Source organism: Passer domesticus, chromosome 13, assembly GCF_036417665.1.
Source record: "Passer domesticus isolate bPasDom1 chromosome 13, bPasDom1.hap1, whole genome shotgun sequence".
In the NCBI taxonomy this organism is placed as follows: Eukaryota; Metazoa; Chordata; class Aves; order Passeriformes; family Passeridae; genus Passer; species Passer domesticus.
The window spans coordinates 1176974-1201663 of record NC_087486.1 but is presented as its reverse complement, the minus strand read 5'-3'; the positions used below and the strand labels follow the sequence as shown (position 1 = coordinate 1201663).

The following is a 24690-nucleotide window of genomic DNA, read 5'->3' as shown; positions in this document are numbered from 1 at the left end:
TCCCCTGCTGCCCTCCACTACCACACAATGCACAATGCAGTTTGCTCCCATACCTAATGCACATTTAATCAGAATTAAATAGAATTAGGTCTTTCCCAGTTGCTTAAATCGTTGATATAATTATTCCAGATCTTGACAGGAAAAAGAGAGGAACAGATGTTTTCTCTCACCTAATTTTTCTCTGGAGAAATAAAGACTGCTTATAGATTTTTATGGCTTCTCACAAGAACAAAATATGGGAAAAATTACAGATTCATGAATATTTAACATTAATTCAAAGAAGAGTTCAGTGTTCATTTAACAGAAAATACAAGCCAAACTCTAATTCTTTTCTTCAAAGCTCTCACAGTTCCACCTATAGTTTGTGTTCTGGCTACTGAGAGTTCAACTGATGCACTGGGTACCACTGAAAAATACATTGAAACTTTGAATTTAAAAGGAAAAATCCCTTGATTTGTCTCTTACACTCATCTCTAAAAGATGGAGTAGCACATGCTTCTTTAATTTGCTCTGAGGAGTGCGAAACCACTAATGCATAATTTAAAGTGTGATGAGGTGTTTGTGCATTCCAGCTCTGCTGTGAAGGAGGAGAAGCAGCAGCACTTCAACCCCTGGCTCACAAGCCGAGCGTTAATGATGAGAAAAGGGAATATTTTGGTTCATTCTTCAACAGGAGGGTCCAGATTCCCTTAGAGAGAAGACACAAACGAGACATTTGCTCTCAGCAAGTTCCAGACTCTGGGATTGTGCAAAATTCCCTCTCCAGGTGGATGTACAGCTTTAAGCACTGGCACATTTGAAGATCTGACAGAAGTCACTGTCCTGCTTCTTTTTGCTTTATTTTCCCAGAAGTTCTTCCTTTCATTCCCTTCCTGTAGAGCAAAGAGCTTCTCTTTGTCCTTTGCTTCCTTATTATCCTGATGTTTTCAACCCTGCACCAAAAGCAGCTTTCTGTCCACTTGCAATCCTTCTCCAAGGAATTCTGCCCTTTAGCATTATTATTTTTGCTGCAATGAGTTCAGCAAAGGAATGGCTGGGTAATTATTGAGCTAGGGAGGAAGAATATAAATTTCCAGCTTCTCAGGGAAGCAGCAAGACAGGGAGTTTAGACTTCCTTCTCCTCACAGAAACCCATATTTTAACACAACTAGGTGTCAAAAATGCTTCAAGGTCAGAAAAACTGCTAAACTCCAATAAAGACACCCTGAAATAGATCTAAATACAGATTTATTAAAGGAAGAGATAAATTAGATGATAGATTGGTATCAATCTCACTGAACTAAGATCTCGGTCCATATTTTAAGGCCTGTATTATTGCAAATATAAAAGTCATTCCCTGCCTCTCCCAGGCATTTTCATCAAGGCAAAACATCAGAATGGGGTGTACATCACGCCTGGAAGATGAATTTCAGTGTTCAGCTGCAGTGGTGCCCAGCCACTCAGTGCTTATAAGACATTTATGCTGCAATTGCAAGTTCTAAATGTCATAAAGCTGAAATTAAGTACTGTGCACACCATGATCAGAGCTTAGTGATGTGGAGAGGAGTGGAAAATAACTTTATGTTGGGTTGGTTTTTTTTAAGGAAATATTGATCTTTCACGCAAATTTCCAACGTGGAAAATGAAAGTTGAAATTTGAAAGTCCCAGGACTTCGAGCACCAAATTGCTGTGACCTCTTACAGGCAGAATAAACCACCTGGCTATTTAAAAACAAAGGCAGGGCTGTCACTGGTACAGAAATAATCCTGGTGCACAGATCAGGAGGCGTTTCCAGAAGTTTCTGAGGTCTTGTGGTGCTTAAAGATGAAGGTGAGAACTCTCAAGACAGCAAAATTCCCACTCAGCCCAGATATCTTTGAAAATCCCTTTCCCAGCCACATTTCTGTTGTGTTTCCAATTCCTCTGGGCTGGGTACTCATTCTTAGAGTGAAGAAATCACTGAGAAGGAGGCACAGAATGAGATTAATTACTTGTGACAGCAGGAGGAGCTTTATCCAGCCTGAATGCACCTCCAAGTTTATTTCCTGAGGTGTGGAGATTTACAGCGCTGTGGTCACCTCAGCCACTTTATCAGGGCTTGTTTCATGAGCCACAAACACCTCGGAGCTGCTCCTCATCTTGCTCAGCCCTTGGCACAACGTTGGTTTATGCCAGTGAGTAACAGGAGCTTTGTGCTGTGTTTAAAATGGTTTTCTTTTTCCACCATTTAATTCCTGTCCTTTTAATCTCTGGCTAAATATTTTCAATGAAGTTTAACTTATTTAATGTAACTAAATATAGCCAGCCTTTTTTAAAAAAGACTGGGCACTCTGTATTAATTTGAATTTCTCAGCTCTAGAACAGAGAGATTAAAACCTCACATTTATTCTATTAGAATTCTTCCCTAAAAGAGGCAGTTCTGAAAGAGCTGAAATGTGGAGCAAAGGAGAGGATCCTTCCAGGAGAGCCTGGTGACCCCTCCAGCCTCCCCACCGGAATTCAGCTGTTCCCCCTCTCCTGTTTCCCTCAAATCCCCTGAAATTTGGATTTAAACTCCGACAGATTGCAGAGTCAGAGAGTTCCCTGGGTTTGGATCCTCTCCAGGTGGGATCAGGCAGAAATCCTCTTTCCTCAGGGCAGCTGGCAGAGCTCTGGGGGGATTTGCACTCCTTTGGGCAGGAGGTGCCACTGGCACAGCCAGGAGAGCCCAGCACTGCCCTGTCCTGCGCCTCCCTCTCTCCTCCAGGCAGGGCTCACTTTTCCCAAACACTGATTTTCCCAGCCCAATGCACAGTCCATTGCTGGCACCACCCTCACAAAGCCTCTGAAATAAGGCCTCCATCAATAACACAAATTACTGATAATTTTGAGAGCCCCCAGCACAGTTCTGGCAGAAATGCACAGTGAGAAAAAACGTGGTTTAGTGTGAGAAATGAGCCTGCAGAACCTAAGGCTGGGAGGGGATTTAAGAGCCAGTGACAGTGTGAAAATAATTGTATTTTAGTTAATTCTACCCAAAAAATGCTCTTGAAATCCTATTTACATTAAAATGACAAGCACTGAATAACTACAAAAAAAAAAGATTATTGCAAATTGCAAGTGTGTGCAATCCTGTTTTGGCAAGTTCCAGCTAATAACCTTGGCTCTTAATACAAACCTCAGAGATATTTCCCTTACTCTGGAAATAAACCCACAAGGCTCTAAATATCACCATTGGACAACTGCAAATTAGCATTTTAAATGTATTTTTTTTCACTTCTCATCATGGAAATTCTCTTTCCTGGGTTTCAGGGTTTGTGTGTGCCAAGGAAATGTGTTCCTTGTTAATGAGGAAAGGTGAGGAAACCATAATCCAGTTATTTCCAATGTCTGTGGGAAGTTTTTATAATTCTGGCTGAGACAAAGCGGTTTTCCATGAAGGACAAAGTTCTGTCCCTCAGAAAGAATGGCAATGAAGGAAATACATTTTGTGGATGACACTGTGTGATGTTTTGTGGTTTCCAGAAGAAAGACTTGAGGAAGGAGCCTTGTACCAGCCCTGCAAAGGTACAGCACCAACCTTATCCACTGTAATTAATAAAACAAGCAGTAATTAAGTGCAGCTCTGCAGCTAACACGTTTCTATCAAAAGCAGACAAATTTCATCTTTTTATCAATGTAGTTTTAAGGACCTCCCTACAGAGAAGCTCTATTTGGAACACAATCTAGAGCCAAACATTCACAGGTTCTCAGAGCTGCAGATCCAATTCCTCATCACAGGAACCTAAACACCCACCCACAATGACACCAGAAACCTTCCCCAAGCCCAGCTCCTCACTCCACTTCTTGATAATGCTTTAATACCAGGGAGAAGAGCAGAGCAGTGAGATGGAAAGGCTCGAGAGGGGTTGTGCAACACTGTATGGAGACATTCCCATTTACCTCCTGCATCAGCTCATCCCCATGCCCAGTTAGGAGCAGAAGGGCTCTGGGAGTGGCTCTGCTGTGTCTCAGAGCCAGATCCAAATGCCAGCACATGTTTTAACATTTGCAAATGAGGGAAAGGAGCACAGCCCCTTACAAAGCTGAGCCCTGCTAAAGGGCTCCTCTTTCAATGAAGGAGCCATTGAAAAACGACTCTGGGAGCATTACTGAAGTATAATTGACTAGGATCTTTGGGTTATTAAATTCACTTTTTCACTGAACACTGTGATTCATCTGGATGAAAGGAACTTTTCCATGGATCCTATCTGCACTTCTCTGAGCAGGTGTCTTTGACTGGCTCCAAGTGCCACCTCAAACCTGTGGCAGAAAAAGTTCCCTTTTCCTGCAGTGCCTATTCCATCCCTCCCCCCAGGCAGGGAAAGAGTTAATCTGAGTTTCAATACATTTGCTTCTCTTACAGCACCTGCTGCTGAAGATCTCAGAGCAATCTGTGAGCATTCACCAGCTCAGGCTCGTGAGCATCCAGGGTTTGTTTTTGCATGCTGGTGAGCAGGGCTGGGAGAACACACCTGGCTCCTCCAGGGGCTGTGGGAGATGAGCCACAGCTTTGTCTTCCTTTGGCCCCTGGAATGGGATGTTTTTTGTCTGTTCTTTGCTCCAGAGGGCACAGAATGCAGCTCCAGGAAGGGAAGCAGACTGGCCCCGGTGCTGAGCAAATGTTTTAGTCCAGCCATGAGCAGTCAGGGCCCTTTCCCTTCCCTCTGCTGTGGGCACTGTGTCCTGGACACGCTGCTGAAAGATCTGGTTCCTTGGGACTACAAAGTCTGCTTGGAGTGTGCCCAAAGCCAGGCAGCAGTTTCAGGGCACTCTGTCCCCCTTGGCAGGCCGGGCATGTCCCACACGATGCCAGCTGACAATTCGCACCCTCACAGAGCTTTTCTTACCCAACCTCTCACATTCTGCACTGATCACGTTTTCTCACGTGCCAAAGGCTGTAACAGGGTTATGTCTGAGCTAATGATCTTATCAAACTATTTTAAATGGGTGTAGCTCAGCCCCCAGCAGAGGGAGGCTGCAGTGACTCCGTGCTCTCTGTGCCACCAGGACTGCGTTGGGTGGCACCAGGGCAGAGCTGTGGCCCCAGGACAGAGCTCCCACCCTGAGGAATTCACAGACAAGGCAGAGAAGCACGGTCAGAAATCACAGACAGAGCTGAGAGTGGAGCCCAGAGGAGCTGGGAGTGTGAAGGATGAATGCCCCAGTGCAGCTGCTGCCTGCCTCTTCAGCACTGAGAGCTCTGCTGTGCACAGGGCAGGGCACAAAAGCTGAGCTGAAGCTCAAAAATCCAGTGTTTGTTCCTCCTCCCTCCAGTGACTCCATGGCATCATCCTGTCATTCTTGTGAGCGTTTCAAAGAGAAGTTTCTGAACAACAAAGCTTTGCCACAGCCCTGCTGCTGGGAAGGGCCACACCAACATCTGCCATGCACTCCCTGACTAAAATTCAACTTCTGTTTACAAGGTTTGTCCTCAAAACCAGCAGTCAGCTGCAACTCTCAGCCATAGCTGCCTTATTAAATATGAAGTTTTTATTTTAAACACAGTACACTTTGTAACAGGAAAATCAATATAGAGTAACCCAGAGGACAGCAGACAACAGCTGGGGGACGTAATCTGATGGCAGAAAGTTGAGAACAGGATTTTGGCAGTTTTATATTCAGCAAATCTCTCACTTGTTGTTTTTCATGGCACTGAGTTCTAAAGATCTGAGATTTCTCCCTAAAGCGTCACAAGATGAAGAAACCAAGAAACCACTTCTGACATTAAAGGCCATTATCTACAGAATAAATCATTCTTTATATTTTGCTTTATAGGCTACTGTAAGAGGAGGACTCTTCCCAGAGCTATGATGAGTTAACATCAGTGACCTCAAAGCCCTGAGCAAAGACTCAGGAAGATACTTCAGCATCAGAGGACTGAAGGTAAAGTATTTCCTAAAGTAAATCCTTGTCTCTGCCTTCCCTTGGGCTGTGGCTTGGGGTGCTCAGCTCTGCTCAGGGCTGGGGTTCACAATAAACTCTGCTGGAAAAGTTACAGAGGTGGAAAAGAGGAGATGGAGCCACAGATGTGCCCGGTACAGGAGTACAGAACAGCATCAAGATTTTGCTGATCTGCTACAATTTTATTTTATTATCAGATTCTTAATTAGAAACTTTATGCCATCATTGAATATTGAATAGCAGTACTGAATATTGAATAGAACAAATAACCCAGGGATTTTTGGAACCAAGCTATTTGTCCTTAGGAGATGATTAGCTTTCTAAAATGATATGTGACTCACAAAATAAACTCCAATATATTTCCTTAACCGGCAAAAGGGTAACAGATCATTCTGTCCCAAAACTGCTTTTTTCACCACGTCCTACCAAGGAAATTCTTTCTCAGACAATGCAGTTGGTTTTTTACAGGTTTGCACTGCAGGGTCCTGTGGCCAACGAGTGAAAAATCGTGATGTTCCCGGCCAGCATTGCTGTCTAGTGCTGTCCCCTCACCGCTGTCCCCTGCTGTCCCCATTGCTGTCCCCTCACCGCAGGTCCCCGCACTGGCAGGGCACTGTCACAGGCAGTCCCCGCACCGCCACCGCACAGTCACCAGCAGCCCCTGGCAGTCACCGCACTGTCCCCGCACCGCCCCCGCCACCGCACTGCCCCGCGCTGTCACAGCCCAGCCACCGCAGGGTCACCGCACTGGCCCCGCACGGCGGAGCCGCGCAGGGGCCTGGGGCTGTCCCTCGGTCCTTCTATCGCTCTGTCCCCCTGTCCGTCGGTCCCCCTGTCCCTCGGTCCCTCTGTCTCTCTGTCCCCGGTTCCTCCGTCTCTCTGTCTCTCTGTCCCTCTGCCCCCCGGTCTCTCTGTCCCTCTGTCTCTCTGTCTCTCTGTGCCCCGGTCCCTCAGTCCCCCTGTCCCTCAGTCCCTCAGTCCCTCGGTCCCTCTGTCCCTCGGTCCCTCCGCCTCCGGCGCGGCCGCTCCGGGGCCAGCGCAGAGCCCGCCCCGTGTCAGGCACGGCAGCAGCGCAGCTCCCCCGGCTCCGGGCAGGATTGCTGCTCCGCTGCTGCTCCGCTGCTGCTCTGCTGCTGCTCTGCTGCTGCTCCGCCGCTCTGCCGCCGCTGCAGCGGCTCGGCGGGCAGTGCCGGGCTCGGAGCAGCCCGTGCCCGGCTCGGAGCAGCCCGTGCCCGGCTCGGCTGCCCCGGGCTGCCCGGGCCGGGCTGCGGCTCCCCGGGACCATGAATTCCCCTGCCCGCACTGCCCGCGCCTCTGCAGCCACTTCGCGGGGCCGGAGATGACTTTGAGCTGACTCGCCGAGGGATACGAGCCCAGCTTGCTATGGAGGATGAATTTTAAGATGAATACCTACCCTGGTGATACATCCAGTACATCAATACCGGGATATTTCAAAGGCTCTGCACTAAATTATGGCAATTTTTCTGCAAACAACTCCAACGAGACGGGAAGCGACCTGGATTCACCTGCCTTGGCCACCAGCAGGGCGATCATTGTGGGGCTGATCCTCGGTGCCTTTATTCTCTTTGCCATCATAGGTAATATCCTGGTAATTCTCTCAGTGGCTTGCAACAGACATTTAAGAATCCCTACGAACTATTTCATCATTAACCTGGCCATAGCAGACCTGCTGCTGAGTTTCACCGTCCTGCCGTTCTCTGCCACGCTGGAAGTGCTTGGCTACTGGGTTTTGGGGAGGATATTCTGTGACATCTGGGCAGCAGTGGATGTGCTGTGCTGCACAGCCTCTATCTTGAGCCTGTGTGCCATTTCCATCGACAGGTACATCGGGGTCCGCTACTCCCTGCAGTACCCCACGCTGGTCACCAGGAGAAGGGCGATCTTAGCGCTCCTGGGTGTCTGGGTCCTGTCCATGGTGATTTCCATCGGGCCTCTGCTGGGCTGGAAGGAGCCGGCCCCGCAGGACGACAGGGAGTGCCGGATCACCGAGGAGCCCTTCTATGCCCTCTTCTCCTCCCTGGGCTCCTTTTACATCCCTTTGATCGTCATCCTCGTCATGTACTGCCGGGTCTACATCGTGGCCAAAAGGACTACCAGGAACCTGGAAGCTGGGGTGATGAAGGAAATGTCCAACTCCAAGGAGCTGACCTTACGGATTCACTACAAGCACGTTCACGAGGACTCCTTGAACAACACCAAATCCAAGGGTCACAACCCCAGGAACTCCTTAGCTTTCAAACTTTTAAAATTCTCCAGAGAAAAGAAGGCGGCCAAGACGTTGGGAATTGTGGTTGGCATGTTTATCCTGTGCTGGCTCCCCTTCTTCATTGTCCTGCCACTGGGTGAGTTGGGATGCGAGGGCAGGGGTCGGGGTGGGTTTGTTGGATCCACAGAATTATCTTGGAAAGGACTCGGATGGATGAGAAGGAGATTCTGTTGGGAGAGCTGCAGTGAGCAGATGAAAGGAAGGGAATGAAAGGAAGGGAAGTCCCGATGTGCAGAGAGTCACGCTGGAACTTTGGGAATTGTGCAGCTGCACAAAGCTGCTCACCCACAGTGCTCAGGGCCCGTGTCACCCCAGGGGACAATTTCTCCAGAGTTCATATCTTAAATCCCCCTTTGTTGAATTGAATTAGGTGTCAGAAACATTACCAAAATGCTTTACCCCAAATCCCAGATGAGACCAGAGAGCTGCAGCCCTGCAATGCTGGGGGCCATTGTTCCAGGTTTGGGATATAACAGTAGGATTTTGGCATTTTTAGGTGCCCTCACTGGAAATGAACTCAGTTAATTGTGAGGGGCAAAACTCCCCTGAGCTTTGGGAAGCCAAAAAGTTCCAGTTGTGAGTTCAAACGTTACTGATCAAATCCCAAAAGCAAAGGAGATCCCCCAGATGCCCAGGAAGGTTCTCCTTGGTGTCAGTCGCTCTCCTTTTGGACACTGCCATGGGAGCTTTTCTTTTGGCAGCCACATTGTTCCCTTTCAACTTTAAAATACTGTTCAAGCATTGGCATAGCCTTAACACATTGCTCAGTGTGCCCAAAGCTGTGAAATGTTCTTGTATTGTTTTTAATATTAGCACTGCCTCTGAAGGAGAGTATCTCAAAATAGTCAATTACTGAGCTCTCAGAAATATCTGTCCAAAATTAATTTCTCTGAGACAATCTGGCAGCCTAATTATGGAAAGAGGTGGATAAAGAAAGGGGAGAAAAAGCCTTTATTAATGTTCTGTATTTGTGTTTACTTAGTTACCCAACCAAAACATTTCTGATTGAGTGCTAAGCGAATATTTTTAGAGTTTGTTGTAGAAAACTAAACTGAGTTCAGCAGCCTGGTCCTGGTGGAGTATTATAAAACTATAATTTCTGTGTATCATTAAGAATCTTTACTGCTTCAGCTATGGCAGGGCAACTTTGTCATCTCTAGCTTATTATATTGAATTTTAAAATCTTTATGACTCAACACTTGCATAAAGGTCACGTTAAGGATGTGAAAAATTCCAGACAGAAGGAAAACCATGAGTAAAGTTCTGTTTGGCTACTGAAGTTTAAGTCCTTGTGCTGGCTCATAGAGGAAGTTTATAACATAAAACAACCAAAACACCCAGCTGTGGATAGAAATGTATTTCACCATATGGAGCAGCATGAGATTTGTAGCAGTAGGTCATGATCCCCTGATAAAGCAGATGCCCTCCTTGATTTAGAATTATTGAAGGAAAAAAAGCAGCTGTGACCACAGCAGCTCGTGTGGGTGGGTGGCAGGAGCCAGGACTGCCACCCCTCAGCCAGCCCAGCAAAACCAGGGACACGGGGCAGGAGCAAAGGGAGCCACCAACCAGCTCCCATCAGAGTGTCAGCTTTCCCTTTGAGGAGTTCAGATCTGCTGGGCTCTGGGAGTTTAGTGAGAGCCTGTTAAACCACCTGAGGGAGAACTGATTGCTTGCCAGGACATGATTTTATCTCCTGTGTAAACTGTGACAAGGCAGCAGTGGGTGACAGGCTGGAGCCTCCAGCACAGCAGCAGGGCTGGCACAGGGGCTGGGGACAAATCCAGTGCTGGGGAACAAACCAGAGCTGGGACAAACCCAGAGCTGGGACAAACCCAGAGCTGGGGACAAACCAGTACTGGGGGATAAACCCAGAGCTGGGGAACAAACCAGAGCTGGGACAAACCCAGAACTGGGGACAAACCAGAGCTGGGGACCCCAGCCCAGCCCAGGGCTGTGACCCCAGCACCCCCAGGTGGGGGCACTGGCACCCCAGAGCTGAGGGCAGGAAGAGCTGCAGGGGTGAGCTCTTGGCAGTGCCATAAAACTGCTGGAATCCCCTTTCTGTCAGGAAAAGGGGACAGAGGGGGTCCACAGCAGCCCACACAGGATCCAAATGCATTTCCACAGTGGGTTTTCCCTTGGTTTTGCTGACTAGGATTAGGCTGGGTTTATCCCTTGTCCCTGATTTTCCTTTCTAAATTTATGGTGCAGCACTGTCCAACCCCTGTATTTTTATCTGTGTGTATCAGTGCAGAGCCAGTTGAGGATGGCAGGCATGATTCAAGCATTGCTCACTAGGACAGGTGGGAAAAGTCCATTCCTGACGTGCACAATGCAGCTGCTCTCAACTGCAGCAGAGGGGAAAGAATTCCTAAGGAGATGTGAGCTGCACTCCTCACAGCAGGAACCTTTTGCTGTGTATCTTGAAGACACAAAATTCAGTGAAACGCTCTTAAAAACCCTTTAGAGAGCACCCAGTGGTATGAAACCAATTCCTGGGATAGACAAACTGTAGAATCTAAAAGGTGCTGATGTTTTCCAAGCTCTCCACTGGTCCCTGGGCTGTCCAGCTGAGACAGCTCCCTTCCTGCAGGACGGGCTTCTTCCTCAGCTTCTCCTTCTCACAGCTCCTGTTTGTCCCAGTGACCCAAATCACACCCTCACATCTGCATCCTTGCTATTTCTGTTTGCATTTCCCTGCTCCCTGTTCCCCTCAGTAATTCCACGGCTCTGCAGGAGGCTGTTGGCAAAGCTGGATTTCTGTGGATCCAGCCACAGAACATGTGCCAAGCTGGTGAATGTTATTTCTGCAGCACCACAGCCCCAGGTCTGAACAAATCTACTTAGATGTAGCAGAGTTTCCTTGGTATTCTTAGCAATTCCTTGAGTTTCCCAGGCAAAATTATTCTTCTTCCAGTCTGGCATTTCAATTTATTCCACAGTTCCCCATTTGATATTCCAGCCCAGAGTTACTCCATCAGGTGGCAGCTATGCCTGGGAACAGCTGTGGTGCTGAAAGCAGGCAGATTGCTTGGAAAAATGAAAAGAAATTATATCAATGCTTCCAGAGTGTTTTTCAAGCAAAAATCCCAAGGAAATCTCTGCATCCAGTGCAGATTGGAATTGCAGCCTTGACAGCACAGGCACTGAGCAGCATTAAATTCTCAGCACTGAATTACCCCCAGTCAGGTCTGGGGCTCTGAGCTGTGCTGCCTTCAGCACCTGGGGAGGCAGAGCTGGGGTCAGGGAGGGCTGTGTGAGAAATTTGGGTTATTCCTCTATTGGATATTCTTTCCAGGCAGCAATGGAGCTGCAGAACATCCTGGCTGCACATTTATAAAAGCTCCCTGCCTGTGCAAACAGTCACCCTGCCACTCAAAATTGTTTGTGATTCAACATGAAAAATAAACTAAAGACATTTGTGTCTTTGAGACAACTTGTTGGACCATAAATTCAGTGACTCAGCTTTGAGGAGTAAATATCTTGGTTTTTTAAAATAAATGTTTCTTTTCATCCCTTTCATACAAATTCTTCCTTAGGCAGTAGGACTACATTAAATATTCATTGCTGATAAATGATGAGTAAAAGTGATTCTTTTTATTTAAAGGCTAGAGCCCTGCAGAACTAAGGTAACAATCATTAAAACTCCCTCCTTTAAACAATGGAGTGTCCAATTTTATGTCAATACCTTTGTTTAAAAGATGAATACAAAATGAAGGATTGTATAAGGACAGGTTTAGTGTCACTCCTGTAAATTGAGATGTCAGAGCAGATTTCCCAGTCTCCTCCCAGACATTCCCAGAGGGAAAACTCACCAGGCTCTTAACCAGGGCACTTCCCCAGCCTGCTGCATCATTCCAGTGGAGATCAGAGCAGGATCCACTGCCCAGTTCAGAGCCTGCTCCCACAGATCCTGCAAAGAAAAATAAAACTCTTGGAACTGAACCGACATGGGAGAGGTCCCAAGAGCCCCAGGATGAGAATACACCTGGTGGGACTGTCACTATGGATCAGGCTTTTGGAATCTCTCTGTAAGTAATAAAAAATAACATAAAATGTTCCACACGTTGAAGGTCAGCCAACACAAAATTATTCCTAAAATAAAATGCTGTTTAAGTACAGAATGTAGATTTATGTTATGTCAGGTCAGCCTCTGAAATAGCAAATTAGGCCCCTTGGTTTCCATGGGAAACCTTCCAGGCTTTAGGTCTGGTGCTGGCAGTGCCACTGGGCTCTGTCTCTGCAGGGCTTTAGGCCTGGCTTATCTTCACCTCGTTTGCCTCCTCTTCCCCTCCCTGAGCAGTCCAGCTCTCTGGAATCAATGACCTCGAGTTCATAGTTACAGAATCAGATAAATCCATGAGATGTGGCAATCCGGCAGGTCAATGCTGGTGCAAAGTTCAGCTGACAGGAGCCAGCAGGAACTGGACAATCAAACATCTGAGGGCACTCACTGAGCAGCACAGAGTGTTTTGGCACGTGGGGAGCACCAGATTGCTTTAGGATGATTTCTTTTCCTACTGAAATAGCCTCCCTTAAGCCCTGGTTTAAGCCTTTGCTTTGCACAGGGTGTCAATTACCAGTCACTTACAGATGTCTGGGGTTTAGGACAAAGTTGTTATCAAAGGAGGGGAAACTGCACAAATTCCTGGGTAATTCCTCTGTAGGCTTTGGATTTGTGTGTCAGAGGAACAAAGGGAAATCCTACAGTGGTCAGTGTCACAGAAACAAGTATACAGAGCAATGCAGAAAAAAACACAGAGAAATCACCCAGTGCTGACTCTTCAGCCCCAGGGATGGCAGCAGCTCCTGGTCAGGAGGTCAGAGAGATCCAAGGGGAAAAAAAATCAGGACTGAGCCACTGGGCAGTGAGAGGAAATGTCCCAACTCTTAAAATCAAAGGCAGGAGGGAAGGGAGTCTCAGAGGAAACGTTGCTTTTTGCAGGGCAGTTGGACATGAGGGGTTTGCAAACACCTGAGGAGCTGCTCAGGCTGGAGGGCACAGGAGCAGCACTGAGGAGAGGGACACAAATCCAGAAATCCAGAAATCCTAAAGCACCCGAGGCCAGAGCTCAGGGTCTGGAGCAGCTCAGGTCAGGAGCAGCACTGAGGAAAGGGACATAAATCCAGAAATCCTAAAGCACCCGAGGCTGTGCTCAGGGTCTCAGGTGCTTCAGGTGGAACACTGCCAGGACCAAAGAGCCAGGAGGTTTTCCACATCTTTCCTAAAACAATCCTGCACAACCCACTGCAAGGTTTGGAGCTGTTCTGATGGGCTTCAGGTGAGCCCTGGGGACTGGAAAGCAAGAACCACCCATCTCTGAGGGACCAGAGCCAAAACCTGTCCTGGAGATTCATCCAGCACCTCTGTAACAGCGCTCAGCTCCATGCTGGAGCCATTTCCTGCCAGCCATGGCCAGGACAGATTGGCTCAGCTGCCAGGCAGAAGCAAGGAGGAGAGAAAACACCAGAGCATGTCCACTAACTGCAGATATTTAAGTACAATAAATGAAATGTCAGCAGACTCAGATTAGCTTTTCTAGACTCCCTCAATCAGCTAATCCCTTGCAAAACAAGGATAATCTTGGCTCGTGAGCTGTCTAGTCAGGAGCTGTAACTCTTTTGGGCTAACTAATACCAACAGTAATGCTGTGCTTGTGTCCCTGTGCACTGCCAGCTTTAGAGACTGAGCAAGATTCTGCCCAAAACTGATCCTGGTTTATCATATTTGTCTGAGGGCAGCACAGTTTGAACACAGGCGAGTTCTCTCAGTGGTGTAAGTCACAAAGCTGGGCTGGGCTGAGAGCTGGTGCCCAGGGCAGGAATTCTGTGTTTAAACCCAAGGCACTGTCCCTTCAGAAATCAAATGTAGCTGCTGTGCCTTGCAACTGCTTGTAATGCAAGGAGGTGTAGCAGCTCTGGGGTTTGGGAAAACAGATCATGCCTATCTGTACTCCTTGAAGCCCTGGTTTTATTTTGGCCACTCCAGATAAGTTTCTATTTTCAGAGCCTTTCAAAAGCTCTCAAATTTGAGTCATTGTGAATGAAGTTCATGCTGTTCTCACTGCAGTGATTTGTTCATCTGAAATATGAGGCATCTGCTACAGGTTGTCAGTCCTAGGACATAAATTCCTCACAACCAGGACACTTTGGAGCTCTCAGCAACCTGGGATGGTGCAAGGTGTCCCTGTCCATGGCAGGTGGTGGAACTGGATGAGTTTTAAGGTCCCTTTAAACCAAATCATTCCATAATTCCAGGATATTCATGATGTACCTATCACTACTCTGAGAATAACAGCTGCCAGACTTGGAGCCCCATCACATTTGTATGCTACCCATTGTTACTCATCATTTATCCAGTTTTCCTTTCTTTTTCCTTATTGAATTTGATTCTGCTTATTTTGGATGCTCTCTGTGTTTCTTAAGATCATTTTTCACTGTTTTCCAGCTGTTTTCCCTGTTATCCTAATCCTCTTCTCCAGCAGCCTCCCAGCTTGACCAACCTTAGTTTTATAACCATCCTCTCCACTTCATCATCTACTGTTTGTAAACATTTACTGTTGGGATTTTTTTCCCTATATTAAATAAGTCCAGGGGAATGTAAACAAACACTGGATGCTGGAAGGGAAGAAATCGGGAGCTTTAGAAATCCAATTAGCTCTAAAACCTTGGCACGCTGGCTTGGCTGAGCCCGGGGTGCGAAGGGCTGCAGGAAGCTTAAACAAAAGGCAGCCACATCCTTTCAGCACATTCTAAACTCACAACACGCTGCTCAGGGGCAATTATTGCTCCTGCAGGGAGGATTGTGCTGCCTGTGCACACAGTGCACGGAACTCAGCCATCAGCAGCTTCCAGGAGTTGTGGCTCACGCAGGAATCCCAGGGCAACACGGAGGTTCCCAGCCTGGGAAGGCTCGTGCTGGTCACAGCACAGATCTGATCAATCACTTTTCCCAGGGAAAGCTCCATCATAAAGCAGATTCCTTGCACAGCAAGGCTCATTTCTGCACAAGCTGACTCCTGGGGGACAGATGGAGATGGGGGTTGATGCTGGTGAAGTTTCCTGTGTTCCCTGTCTCAGGACTCAGCTGTTACCATTTGGTGTTTTTCAATGCTTTCCCCCACCAGAGCAGTTTTTAAAACCTTGGAATTTTCTCTTGAAAAGTTCATATTTAACTCGAGTCAGAATGGTTCCAATCTGCACCAAATTGGAATCTCTGAAAGAAGATTGGCCTTGGATTGCCTTCCAAGGGTACCTGTACCCCGTCACTAATTACCAATTCTCCCTTTCTATTTTATGGTGTGCAAAAAGGAGGTTTTGAAACACTTCATTTTCAACCTGTTATTAATAGAGAGAAGGAGTTTCATGTTTTGTGGCTCTTTAACCTTCAAACAATGACAAAGGCATGCAGGATCTCCAGTTTCCCAGCTGGAATATCCAGTGGCACACAGCAAAGCCCTTGCACCATTGTATTGCAATGAATCCAGATGTTGTATTTGTTCCAGGAAACTGGAAAGGAGCTCAACACACTCCCCCCTAAGTGTGTTTTCATCTCAGCAAAACTGGATTTAGAAGATTTTGAAATGCAATTCCTTTGTAAGGCACAGAAAACAGCACCTGACAGCCCCAAATTCATCCCTAGTGACTTGTCCTTAAATCCAGGGAATCCACAGTACTCCTCCCCAGTTATTTTCTAATCTAAGTATCAAATTCAGAGCAGAACTGATCATTCTATGAGTAATTTATTATACTTAATTGATATCAAACCCACAATGCATTAAAAATGAATGTTTAATTAAAACCTCCTTCAGTGAAGAGTTTCCCTTAATTAAGAGTGCAACAATTAAGCCAATCCAGAAGATCTTCCTGCTGGCCACCCTGATATTTTAAGGACTCTTCCCAGGTCCACTGAAGTCCTTAGGAGCCTTTTCAAAGGGTTTCAAGGACTTCCCTGACTCCAGTGGACTCTGAATTTTAATGTCTCAGTGGTGCTCTGCCTCCATATTCCGCAGAATATGTGAGCAGAATTAATATGGCAAATTGTTTCCCACAGTGTTCCCTAATTTCATTGAGAAGACTTGACTGACTTCTCTGTAATAAAGCATTCATTATAAAGAACCAGTCAGAGCCTAAATGAAATTAGTTCTTCCTAAATAAAATAGTTCTTAATGCCTTTTTATGATACTTGCTCAGTGTATCTCCAAGCTCCACAACAGCTCCATCGAGCCTGGGGACTGTGGGCAAAAAATGGATCCCTCCAAACTGATGCAGCTGATTTTCTGAAATGTTTCCTGTTCTCCACTTGTGCTGTGTAAAATCTCCTTGGTGTCAGTGGTGCAGTGGGAGGGAATTGTGGTGCTGTGATTAATGAATCACAGGGTTAGTGCCAAGAAATAAAAGTGAGCAGAAAATACACATCCCTTGGAGTGGGGCTGTTAAACGTGGAACACCAGGAGAGCAATCACTTGGAGCAGGGATTTCCCTCTGGCCACCCCACAGGGAATAAATCACTGAGGAGAGAACCACGGGCACATTTTCCAGGCATTTTAAAGAGCAATTTAAATCAGCAAAGGGCAATATTTAATCTCCTTATCAGGCTGCAGTGGGGAAGTGATTGGAGATTAGAGCAGGAAATATCAGTCTGGTGTTCAAGTGTGTCCAGCAGAATTTGCTTTAACATTTTATCAAGGCATCAAAACAGCCCACACTTGTTTGCTCCTGACAGGTTAATGCAGCTAAATAGAAGGCATTGTGGTTAATTAAAATAAATAAATAAAATTAAAGATCAGCATTTAGCTACAATAATAGAAGGGTTTTGAAACTGAGAAATTCAGGAGTAAATTCTTGTGTGATATAGATGAAAGAAGCATGGCTTGTTTATCTGCATTGGTTCCCAGTTTTCATCTCTAGACTTTCACTCATTTTATCTGGCCTGTACAATTCCTCATTTATTTATTTATTTTATTTATTTATAGCATTTTCTCTGCCTACATTTAATCTGACTAAAATTTGGTAGAGGAATGTCTTACAGATTTTCAGCTGTTACAGTATCAGACAAAGGCAGACCTTTCAATCCACCTCTGTGGATTCCAATTTACAGAAAAAATAGAGGCTCCTGAGCCACTTCATGAGGTTTGCTAGACTTTAAGAGCTAAAAATAATTTCTATTTTAAAGGAATTCCAGAAAACAATTAAAGAAATTTATCAGTGTGAACTCCAAAATGTTCCTTGTACATTATGGTGCTTTGTAGCTGTTTTATAAAGCCACAGAGCTTCTCTTCTCCCTAAATTGAAATATTAGCAATTATCACTTACAAAACAAACCCTGCAAAGGTTTTGCAGCTGAGCATGGGATGCAGCAGCATTCTCCTCCTCTTGGCTGCAGTTCTAAACTTAGATCAGCTTTTCCTAAAGCGTTATGAGAATGTAATGGCTCATTCCATGGAATCCCAGGAATTGTCACTGAATCCTTCACCCGAGACATTCAGGAGACGCAGTTTTGGGAGCTGCACTGATTTGGTGCATGCTGGAAATTTTTCACATGCATTTTATGGTTTCTCTGATGTTTGACACGTTGTGCTCTGTAATTGCTGCAGCATCCATCAGGATGGAGGCAGGACCTGCAGGATCTGCAGCAGCTGCACAGAAAAGGCTCTGGCCAAACCCTACAGATCCCTGCCAGCAGCACAGCCCTGAGGGACAGGGGCTCACCCTACAGGAGCCCTGTAAAACCTCAAGTGCAGAGTCCTGAGGAAATACCTTTAAAATCTCCTTTTAACCCTGAGTGAGGAAATCCCTTTAAACTCTCCTTTTAACCCTGAGTTCCTCAGCCCCAGGGCAGAGCCAGAGCTGGCACCATTCCCAAATTCTGGGATCTGGCTGCACAGGACCCTTCATGCAGGGAGTGCAGCCCAGCCCTGGCACCATTCCCAACTCTGCCAGGATAAATCTGGGATCTGGCTGCACAGGAGGCTCCGTGCAGGGCGTGCAGCCCAGCCCTGGCACCATTCCCAACTCTGCCAGGATAAACTCTGGGATCTGGAGCCACAGGACCCTTCATGCAGGGAGTGCAGCCCAGCCCTGGCACCATTCCCAACTCTGCCAGGATAAATCTGGGATCTGGAGCCACAGGACCCTTCATGCAGGGAGTGCAGCCCAGCCCTGGCACCATTCCCAACTCTGCCAGGATAAACTCTGGGATCTGGAGCCATAGGACCCTTCATGCAGGGAGTGCAGCCCAGCCCTGGCACTGTTCCCAACTCTGCCAGGATAAATCTGGGATCTGGCTGCACAGGAGGCTCCGTGCAGGGCGTGCAGCCCAGCCCTGGCCCCACACACGCTGTGCTGGCTGTGCTGGCACCCCAGAGCTGTTGCCCAGGAGCAGAGGAAGTGCTCTTGCATAGTTTTGAGGCCCCAGGCTCGACCTCTGCGTTGCTGTGAGATGGGAACCGTGCCCAGAATCACATCCCTCCCCTCCTGACAGCCACCACTGACTCAGCTGCTTTCACAGCCCAGCTAATGCAAAACCACTCCAGAGGAAAAGGTTCCTTCCCAGCCAGGCTGGGCTGTCAGCTTCCATTTGAAAGGCTCTGCAAACCCAACTCCAATCCTTGACAGAGGAATTCTCTCCTGGATCCCCACTCCTTGGTCACTTGAGGCAGACACAGAGGTGTTTTCCTGGATGAATAACAGATCCAGCTCTGTTTGCCATAAAAATCTCATACATTCTTTTCTCCAGCCCCATTTGCTAAATTTAGCTGATCAATTGCCACTGAAAGGACAGGAAGTGGATTCCCCAGTGTGAGATTTTCATTTGGGCAGCCTCATTAGGAAAATTGTTTGGTTGTGAAGGGAAGGGGAAGTGTCCACAGAATGACCTCTTGGTCTGGGTTACACCATTTTTATGAATGCCTGAGATGTGGGAAGTTCCCCAATTAACTTCAGGTTTCGGGAGGTTTGAACTCTCACAGTAATCTGGATAAATGGAGGGCATTCAGGAGCTGCCAGAGGATGTATTAGAAGTTTTAAGGTGTGTCTGGAAATGCTCTTTTTGAGGGGCCTGGGAACACTTTTCTTTAAAAATTACTTTTGAAAGCTCTTTGAAGAAGGCAGAGCCTTATTCCTTGTGTGCCTCATGCAACAGCCTGGACAGGGGAGGTTTGATCTGTCCCTAGGATCAGGAGATGTTCCTGCAGCAGGTGTGGGCCTATAAACACAAGGACTGCCTCTTATTTTTTACCCTTCATCAGTGATGTGCTCCTTTAGCTTTCAGATGGGAAACATTTCCTTATTAGCTTTAAAAATAGCATTTTAGTACCAGAAGACCAACACTGAAAGCAACATGCATAAAAGAGTTTTAAGACACAGATTGTAACAGTGATCTGATGAACATGTTCCTTCCTAAAGGCAGACCAACCCCTTATCTCAGATATTCTCTGCTTGTTTCCCCTGGACAGGATCCCTGTTTTCAGCTCTGAAGCCCCCTGAAACGATCTTCAAGGTGATTTTTTGGCTTGGCTACTTCAACAGCTGCTTGAATCCCATCATCTACCCCTGCTCCAGCAAGGAGTTCAAGAGGGCTTTCATCCAGATCCTGAGGTGCCAGTGCCACCGGCGCAAGCAGCTGGGCTGGTGGCCCTACAGCTACCGAACCTGGAACCGCTGCTCGCTGGAGCACGCCCGCAGGGATTCCCTGGAAGACAGCGGCAGCTTCCTGAGCGGCAGCCAGAGGACTTTATCCTCGGCCTCGCCCAGCCCCGGCTACGTGAGCAGGATCAGCCAGCCGCAGCTGGAGCTGTGCACGCTGCACGAGTGCAGGAACTGCAGCTCGCTGCTCAGCCCGGCCCGCGAGGGCGGCGGGCAGCAGGGCCACTGCCAGTTCTTCACCTTCCAGCCCCTGCCCGAGCGCAACGGGCACGGCCCCGCGGCCGGCCGGGGAGCGGGGCACCAGCCCCCGGGCACGCCCTGACCGCGGCAGGGCCGGGCGAGCCCCGCGGAACCAGCGGCTCCGAGCGCTCGGGACACTGCCCTGCCCCGGGGCCAGGGAGCCAATGGACCCTGCTGTGCTCGGGAAGGAGCAGGGACAGGAGGGACAGGAGGATTCGTGTCACAGCAGTGCCCAGAGCACTGCCCAGGTTCCCGATAATTCCCAGAGAAACTACTGAGGGCAGGGAGGGTGCAATGCCCAGGGAAGGGCACAAGGGACTCCTCAGGTGGCCTGGGAGAGCTGAGCAGGCACACACAGCTGTGTGGAGAGAGGGGGAAATGGGGTGGGCAGGGTGGGGTGCCCAGCTGTGCCAGGGTGGGGAGGGATGGATGATGGATGGATGGATGGATGGATGGATGGATGGATGGATGGATGGATGGATGGATGGATGATGGATGGATGATGGATGGATGGATGGATGATGGATGGATGGATGGATGGATGGATGATGGATGGATGGATGGATGGATGGATGATGGATGGATGGATGGATGGATGGATGATGGATGGATGGATGATGGATGGATGATGGATGGATGGATGGATGGATGATGGATGGATGATGGATGGATGGATGGATGGATGGATGATGGATGGATGGATGGATGGATGGATGATGGATGGATGATGGATGATGGGTGGATGGAGCAATGAGGAATGCACTGAGGTCGTTCCTCTCCAGGCTGTCCCTGGCTCTGCCCATAATTCCCGATTGTTCCGTACATCGCTGTACACTCGCACTTTAGAGATGGAAAACAATGATTAAAGTCATTTCTCAACAACTGAAACACTTGCTGCTGTTACTGTAGGGCTGGGATTCAGCCACGATCCCTCATCAGGATTCTCACTACAGAATAAAACACTCATGGCCACTAAATTTGCCATTGTGGCTCGTGGGATGTCATTGCTTCCCCCATCACCAACACACATTACTCTTCCATCTGGAATTAGTTACAGGAGTTCCTTCACCGGGAACTCTTTAACAGTTTGAAAATTGGGAAAAACTCCACATGGATCTGAAGGAGGGACTACAAAGATTACAGAGGACAAAGTCTGATATGCCACCTTAAAATATGAAACTTTAGCAAGGCCACCTGGCTTGTCCAGATGAGATCTATTCTGAATATCTTCATTTTTCCCACTGGAACGTTTCACAACCTCCACCAGGCAAAGCCCGCCCAAACGAGGCTGTACAAATCACCCTCTTCCTTATGTTTAGTCCTTCTTTTGATGCAATGTTTTCCTTTAAAGGAAAAACTATTTGGGCCAGGGCACAATCACAAGGTCTTGTGGGACAAACCCATTTTTTGTTACAGCCAAACTGAGTTTGCCAAGCAGAACATGCAGTGGCAGTGGCACATGGTATCTTTTTATGCTCACTCACAGACTTTCTGATGAACCCACTCTGTGGGCAAACAGATTTGCCTTTCTAAATGAACTGCTGCCATTTAGCACCCAAGGTGTTCATAAAACACTGAATTTCCCCAGGTTAAGCTGCTGTGTGGAGCTTCATCCCTGAGGAGGGGCTGCTCCAGGGCCACTCAGTGGAATTCCACTCAGCTGGAATGGCTCAGGGAGCTTTGTCACAGCCCAGCTGTACAGAAATTAAACCCATTAGGCTTCAGTGCACTCAGCTCTCAATGTGCTGCTTATGTGTGAGAAGAGTTATGCTAAAATCAATCCAGCTGAATGAGGCTGGAGCTGGAGAGCATCCTGCATCCTTTGCTCTTTGGAAACGCAGCTTCCCATTATCTTTACAAATGTGATGGGGAGAGGAGAGAGAGGACATTGGCGTTACAAAGTACAGTTCCAGTCTGGAAAATGTCAAAATAGCAACTTTCTCTTCAGCAGCTGAGCTCTGTGCTCTGGGTTTGTGTGCTTGACTTTCACCTCAGACAAATGAGCAGAAAATTGCCCGGCACGGGAGATAATCACAGCAGTTATGGGATGGAATTATGGGTGTGCTCACATCCAGTGTTCCTTATCCCACAGTACAGGGAATACAGGGATTCTGGCTGGAATCACTCCACAGGAGCTGCTCACCTTCTTGCAGCTCCTCTCTGGCTCCCACATTCCAGAGGGCAGGACACGGAGCTCAGGGCTGGTGCTCCACACAAACACCACCTGCACCTGGAGAGGCAGAAAGAAACACTTCAGAATATGGACACACGTCACGCTGGGTTTGTGAAGTGTTTGCACCCACTGTGATTTTTGGGGACTGGAAGGTGGCAGTTCCACCACCAGATTTAACAATCCCAGGACAACAGGTTGGTTTGCTTGGAACTAAACTGAGGGGATAAACCAGGTTTGTCTGCTTGGGTTTGAATTAAACTGAGGGGATAAACCAGGTTTGCCTGCTTGGAACTAAACTGAGGGGATAAACCAAGTTTGTCTCTTTGGGTTGGAACTAAACTGAGGGGATAAAGCAGGTTTGTGTGCTTGGAACTAACCTGAAGGGATAAACCCAGTGTCCCTGGGGAGAAAACAGGGCTGTGATGCCAATTTATGTCACCGTGACAGGGACAGATCCCCCTGCACCCCTCTGCTCTCCTGCCTGGGTTACAGCAGAAAATTACATTATGTTTCTACTCAGGTCTAATCTATGACCTGGCTTTTTCCCAAAACAGCCAAAATTCCACTGCCACATAAGTGGAAGGAGACAGGGAAAGGAAACCTGGGGCTGTAACTGGGAATTTCTTATGACAAAACCCATTGGCGTGAGCTGTGAAGAACATGCCCCCTGTCTAGCAATTCCCATAATCTTTATAGCACTCCAGCCAAGACATAGAGAAAAAGAGAATGGATATTCAAAATTAATAAGAATCCATCACTGTTTCTCTAATAAGTCAGCCTAAAAAGCGGATGTAGTAAAACTTTAATTTATAGCTGTGATTAAAAAGCCTTTAATTGCCTATTTCACAATTTCCTTTCAAAATGTTCTTTGGGAAGCACAATCATTTGATTCCACTGAGACTTGTGTGCAAATGTTTCATTCTGGTGAAGAACCTGAACTTTCTGTGACCTCCAGAAAAATGGAAATTATTTTTCCTTTCCTTGATTTGTCGGGCTTTGGTCTCTTCCCTGTGAAGATCAAAAAAAAAAAAGCTGTGCAGAGAAGTAAATTTAACACGTGGCCTGGAGCCTGGGGTACTTGTGCGACCTTTGTCCCTCTCCTGGGGGGTGACAGTCCAGCCCTGCTCCGCTGGACACGGGGGAGCCCCAGCCCGGCTGGCACCGAACGGGACCGCTTTGGGAAATCCAACACCGCCACCTACGGGACTGCTGTGCGGGAGAGGCACAAATCCCATCCCTGCAGGCTCCCGCTTTTACACGGCTCCGATACAGCCCTTGGAACAAGAAGGCTTCCCCTTAGGGCACGGGGGGAGCTGGATACCCTGCGTTTAATAATTATAATAAATAAAGAGGAGGTGTTTTCCCAGTTCTGGGTTTATCAGCTCGAATTGTCACCTGGCTCGTGTTGAATCTTCTGCTGTAGGCAGCAGTTTGTAGGAATTTCTAAAGAGCCACTCAAGTGCAAAACCTCCCGAGTCTGTGGCTGGTTTTATCCAGGGTGTTGTTCCATCCCCTGGCACTGTTCAATCCTCCTTTGGACTTAGATTTGCAAAACCTTAATGCTTTATTTAATGTTGTACAAAACCTCGTGAGTCTGTGGCTGATTTTATCCAGGGGTGTTGTTCCATCCCCTGGCACAGTTCAAGTCTCCTTTTGGGCTCAGATTGGGAATACCTTAACTCTTTAATGTTGTACAAAACCTCCCGAGTCTGTGGCTGGTTTTATCCAGGGTGTTGTTCCATCCCCATTCAAGCCTCCTCTTGTGTTCAGATTTGGAATATCTTAAAACTTTAATGTTGTACAAAACCAGAATGGGGCGTGAGGCTGAGCAAGAGGAGCATCATCCCGATGTTCCAGGGAAAACCAAATATTCCTGAGCTGTACAAACATGAAATGTTCATGGGGAGAAGCAGGTCCTGAGGATCTCATGGGGTTGGACACAGCCAAGAGCTGGAGCTGCACCTGGGTCAGGGGAGTTCCTGGGATCAGTCCAGGCTGGGGAGGCACAGGTGGACAGGGAGGCGATGGGGGAGAGCTGGACATGGGAAATGAGCCCCCGTGCCCTGGGCTGATCCCCGTGGGCAGCAGGAAGGGTGGGCACTGTGCCCCTCTGCCCCAGGTGAGACCCCACCTGCAGAGCTGCCCGGCACAGCCCGGAGCTGGAGCTGCTGGAGCCAGGCCGGGATGAGCGGAGCATGGAGCAGCTCTGCCGGGAGGAGAGGCTGGCTCAGCTGGGATCGGCTGCCTGCAGAGGAGAGGCCCTTGTGGCCTTACAGGGTCTGAAGGAGCCACAGGAAACATGGAGAGATGGTTACACCAGTGCGGCCCTGGGGAGAGAGAGGCCACGGGCGGGACGAGGCACCTGCCCTCACCTGCTCTCACCCGCCTTCCCTGCCCTCACAACAGAGAACTACAGTTCCCGGCATGCCCCGCGGGCGC

At 47.9% G+C, this 24690-nt stretch overlaps 1 protein-coding gene and 1 long non-coding RNA gene across 4 annotated transcripts in view; one reads left to right on the top strand and one right to left on the bottom strand.

The window, feature by feature from the left end:
• Positions 1 to 24684, bottom strand: part of LOC135280113 (uncharacterized) — a 41374-nt gene extending 16690 nt beyond the window's left edge. The window contains exons 1-4 of one of the 3 annotated variants that reach the window (XR_010347172.1): positions 24624 to 24684; positions 22222 to 22308; positions 12008 to 12105; positions 7397 to 9096 (exon numbers count right to left, since the gene is read on the bottom strand). This is a non-coding gene — a long non-coding RNA (uncharacterized LOC135280113). Of the gene's footprint in view, positions 1 to 7396; positions 9097 to 12007; positions 12106 to 22221; positions 22309 to 24613 lie in introns of those variants that run through there. The other 2 variants (XR_010347173.1, XR_010347174.1) reach the window with 2 other exon arrangements.
• ADRA1B (adrenoceptor alpha 1B) lies at positions 6369 to 20447 on the top strand. Its single transcript, XM_064387863.1, has 2 exons — positions 6369 to 8265; positions 19649 to 20447. Exons 1-2 carry the CDS (start codon positions 7293 to 7295, stop codon positions 20158 to 20160), a joined length of 1485 nt encoding a protein of 494 aa, XP_064243933.1. The 5' UTR covers positions 6369 to 7292; the 3' UTR covers positions 20161 to 20447.
• Positions 24685 to 24690: the final 6 nt, after the last annotated feature.

Bases quoted from the DNA above. Each gene is read 5' to 3' on its own strand.
- ADRA1B (XM_064387863.1), top strand. From the start codon at position 7,293: ATGAATTTTAAGATGAATACCTACCCTGGTGATACATCCAGTACATCA. The intron at 8,266-19,648 runs GTGAGTTGGGAT...TCCCCTGGACAG, and splicing joins CTTCATTGTCCTGCCACTGG to GATCCCTGTTTTCAGCTCTG.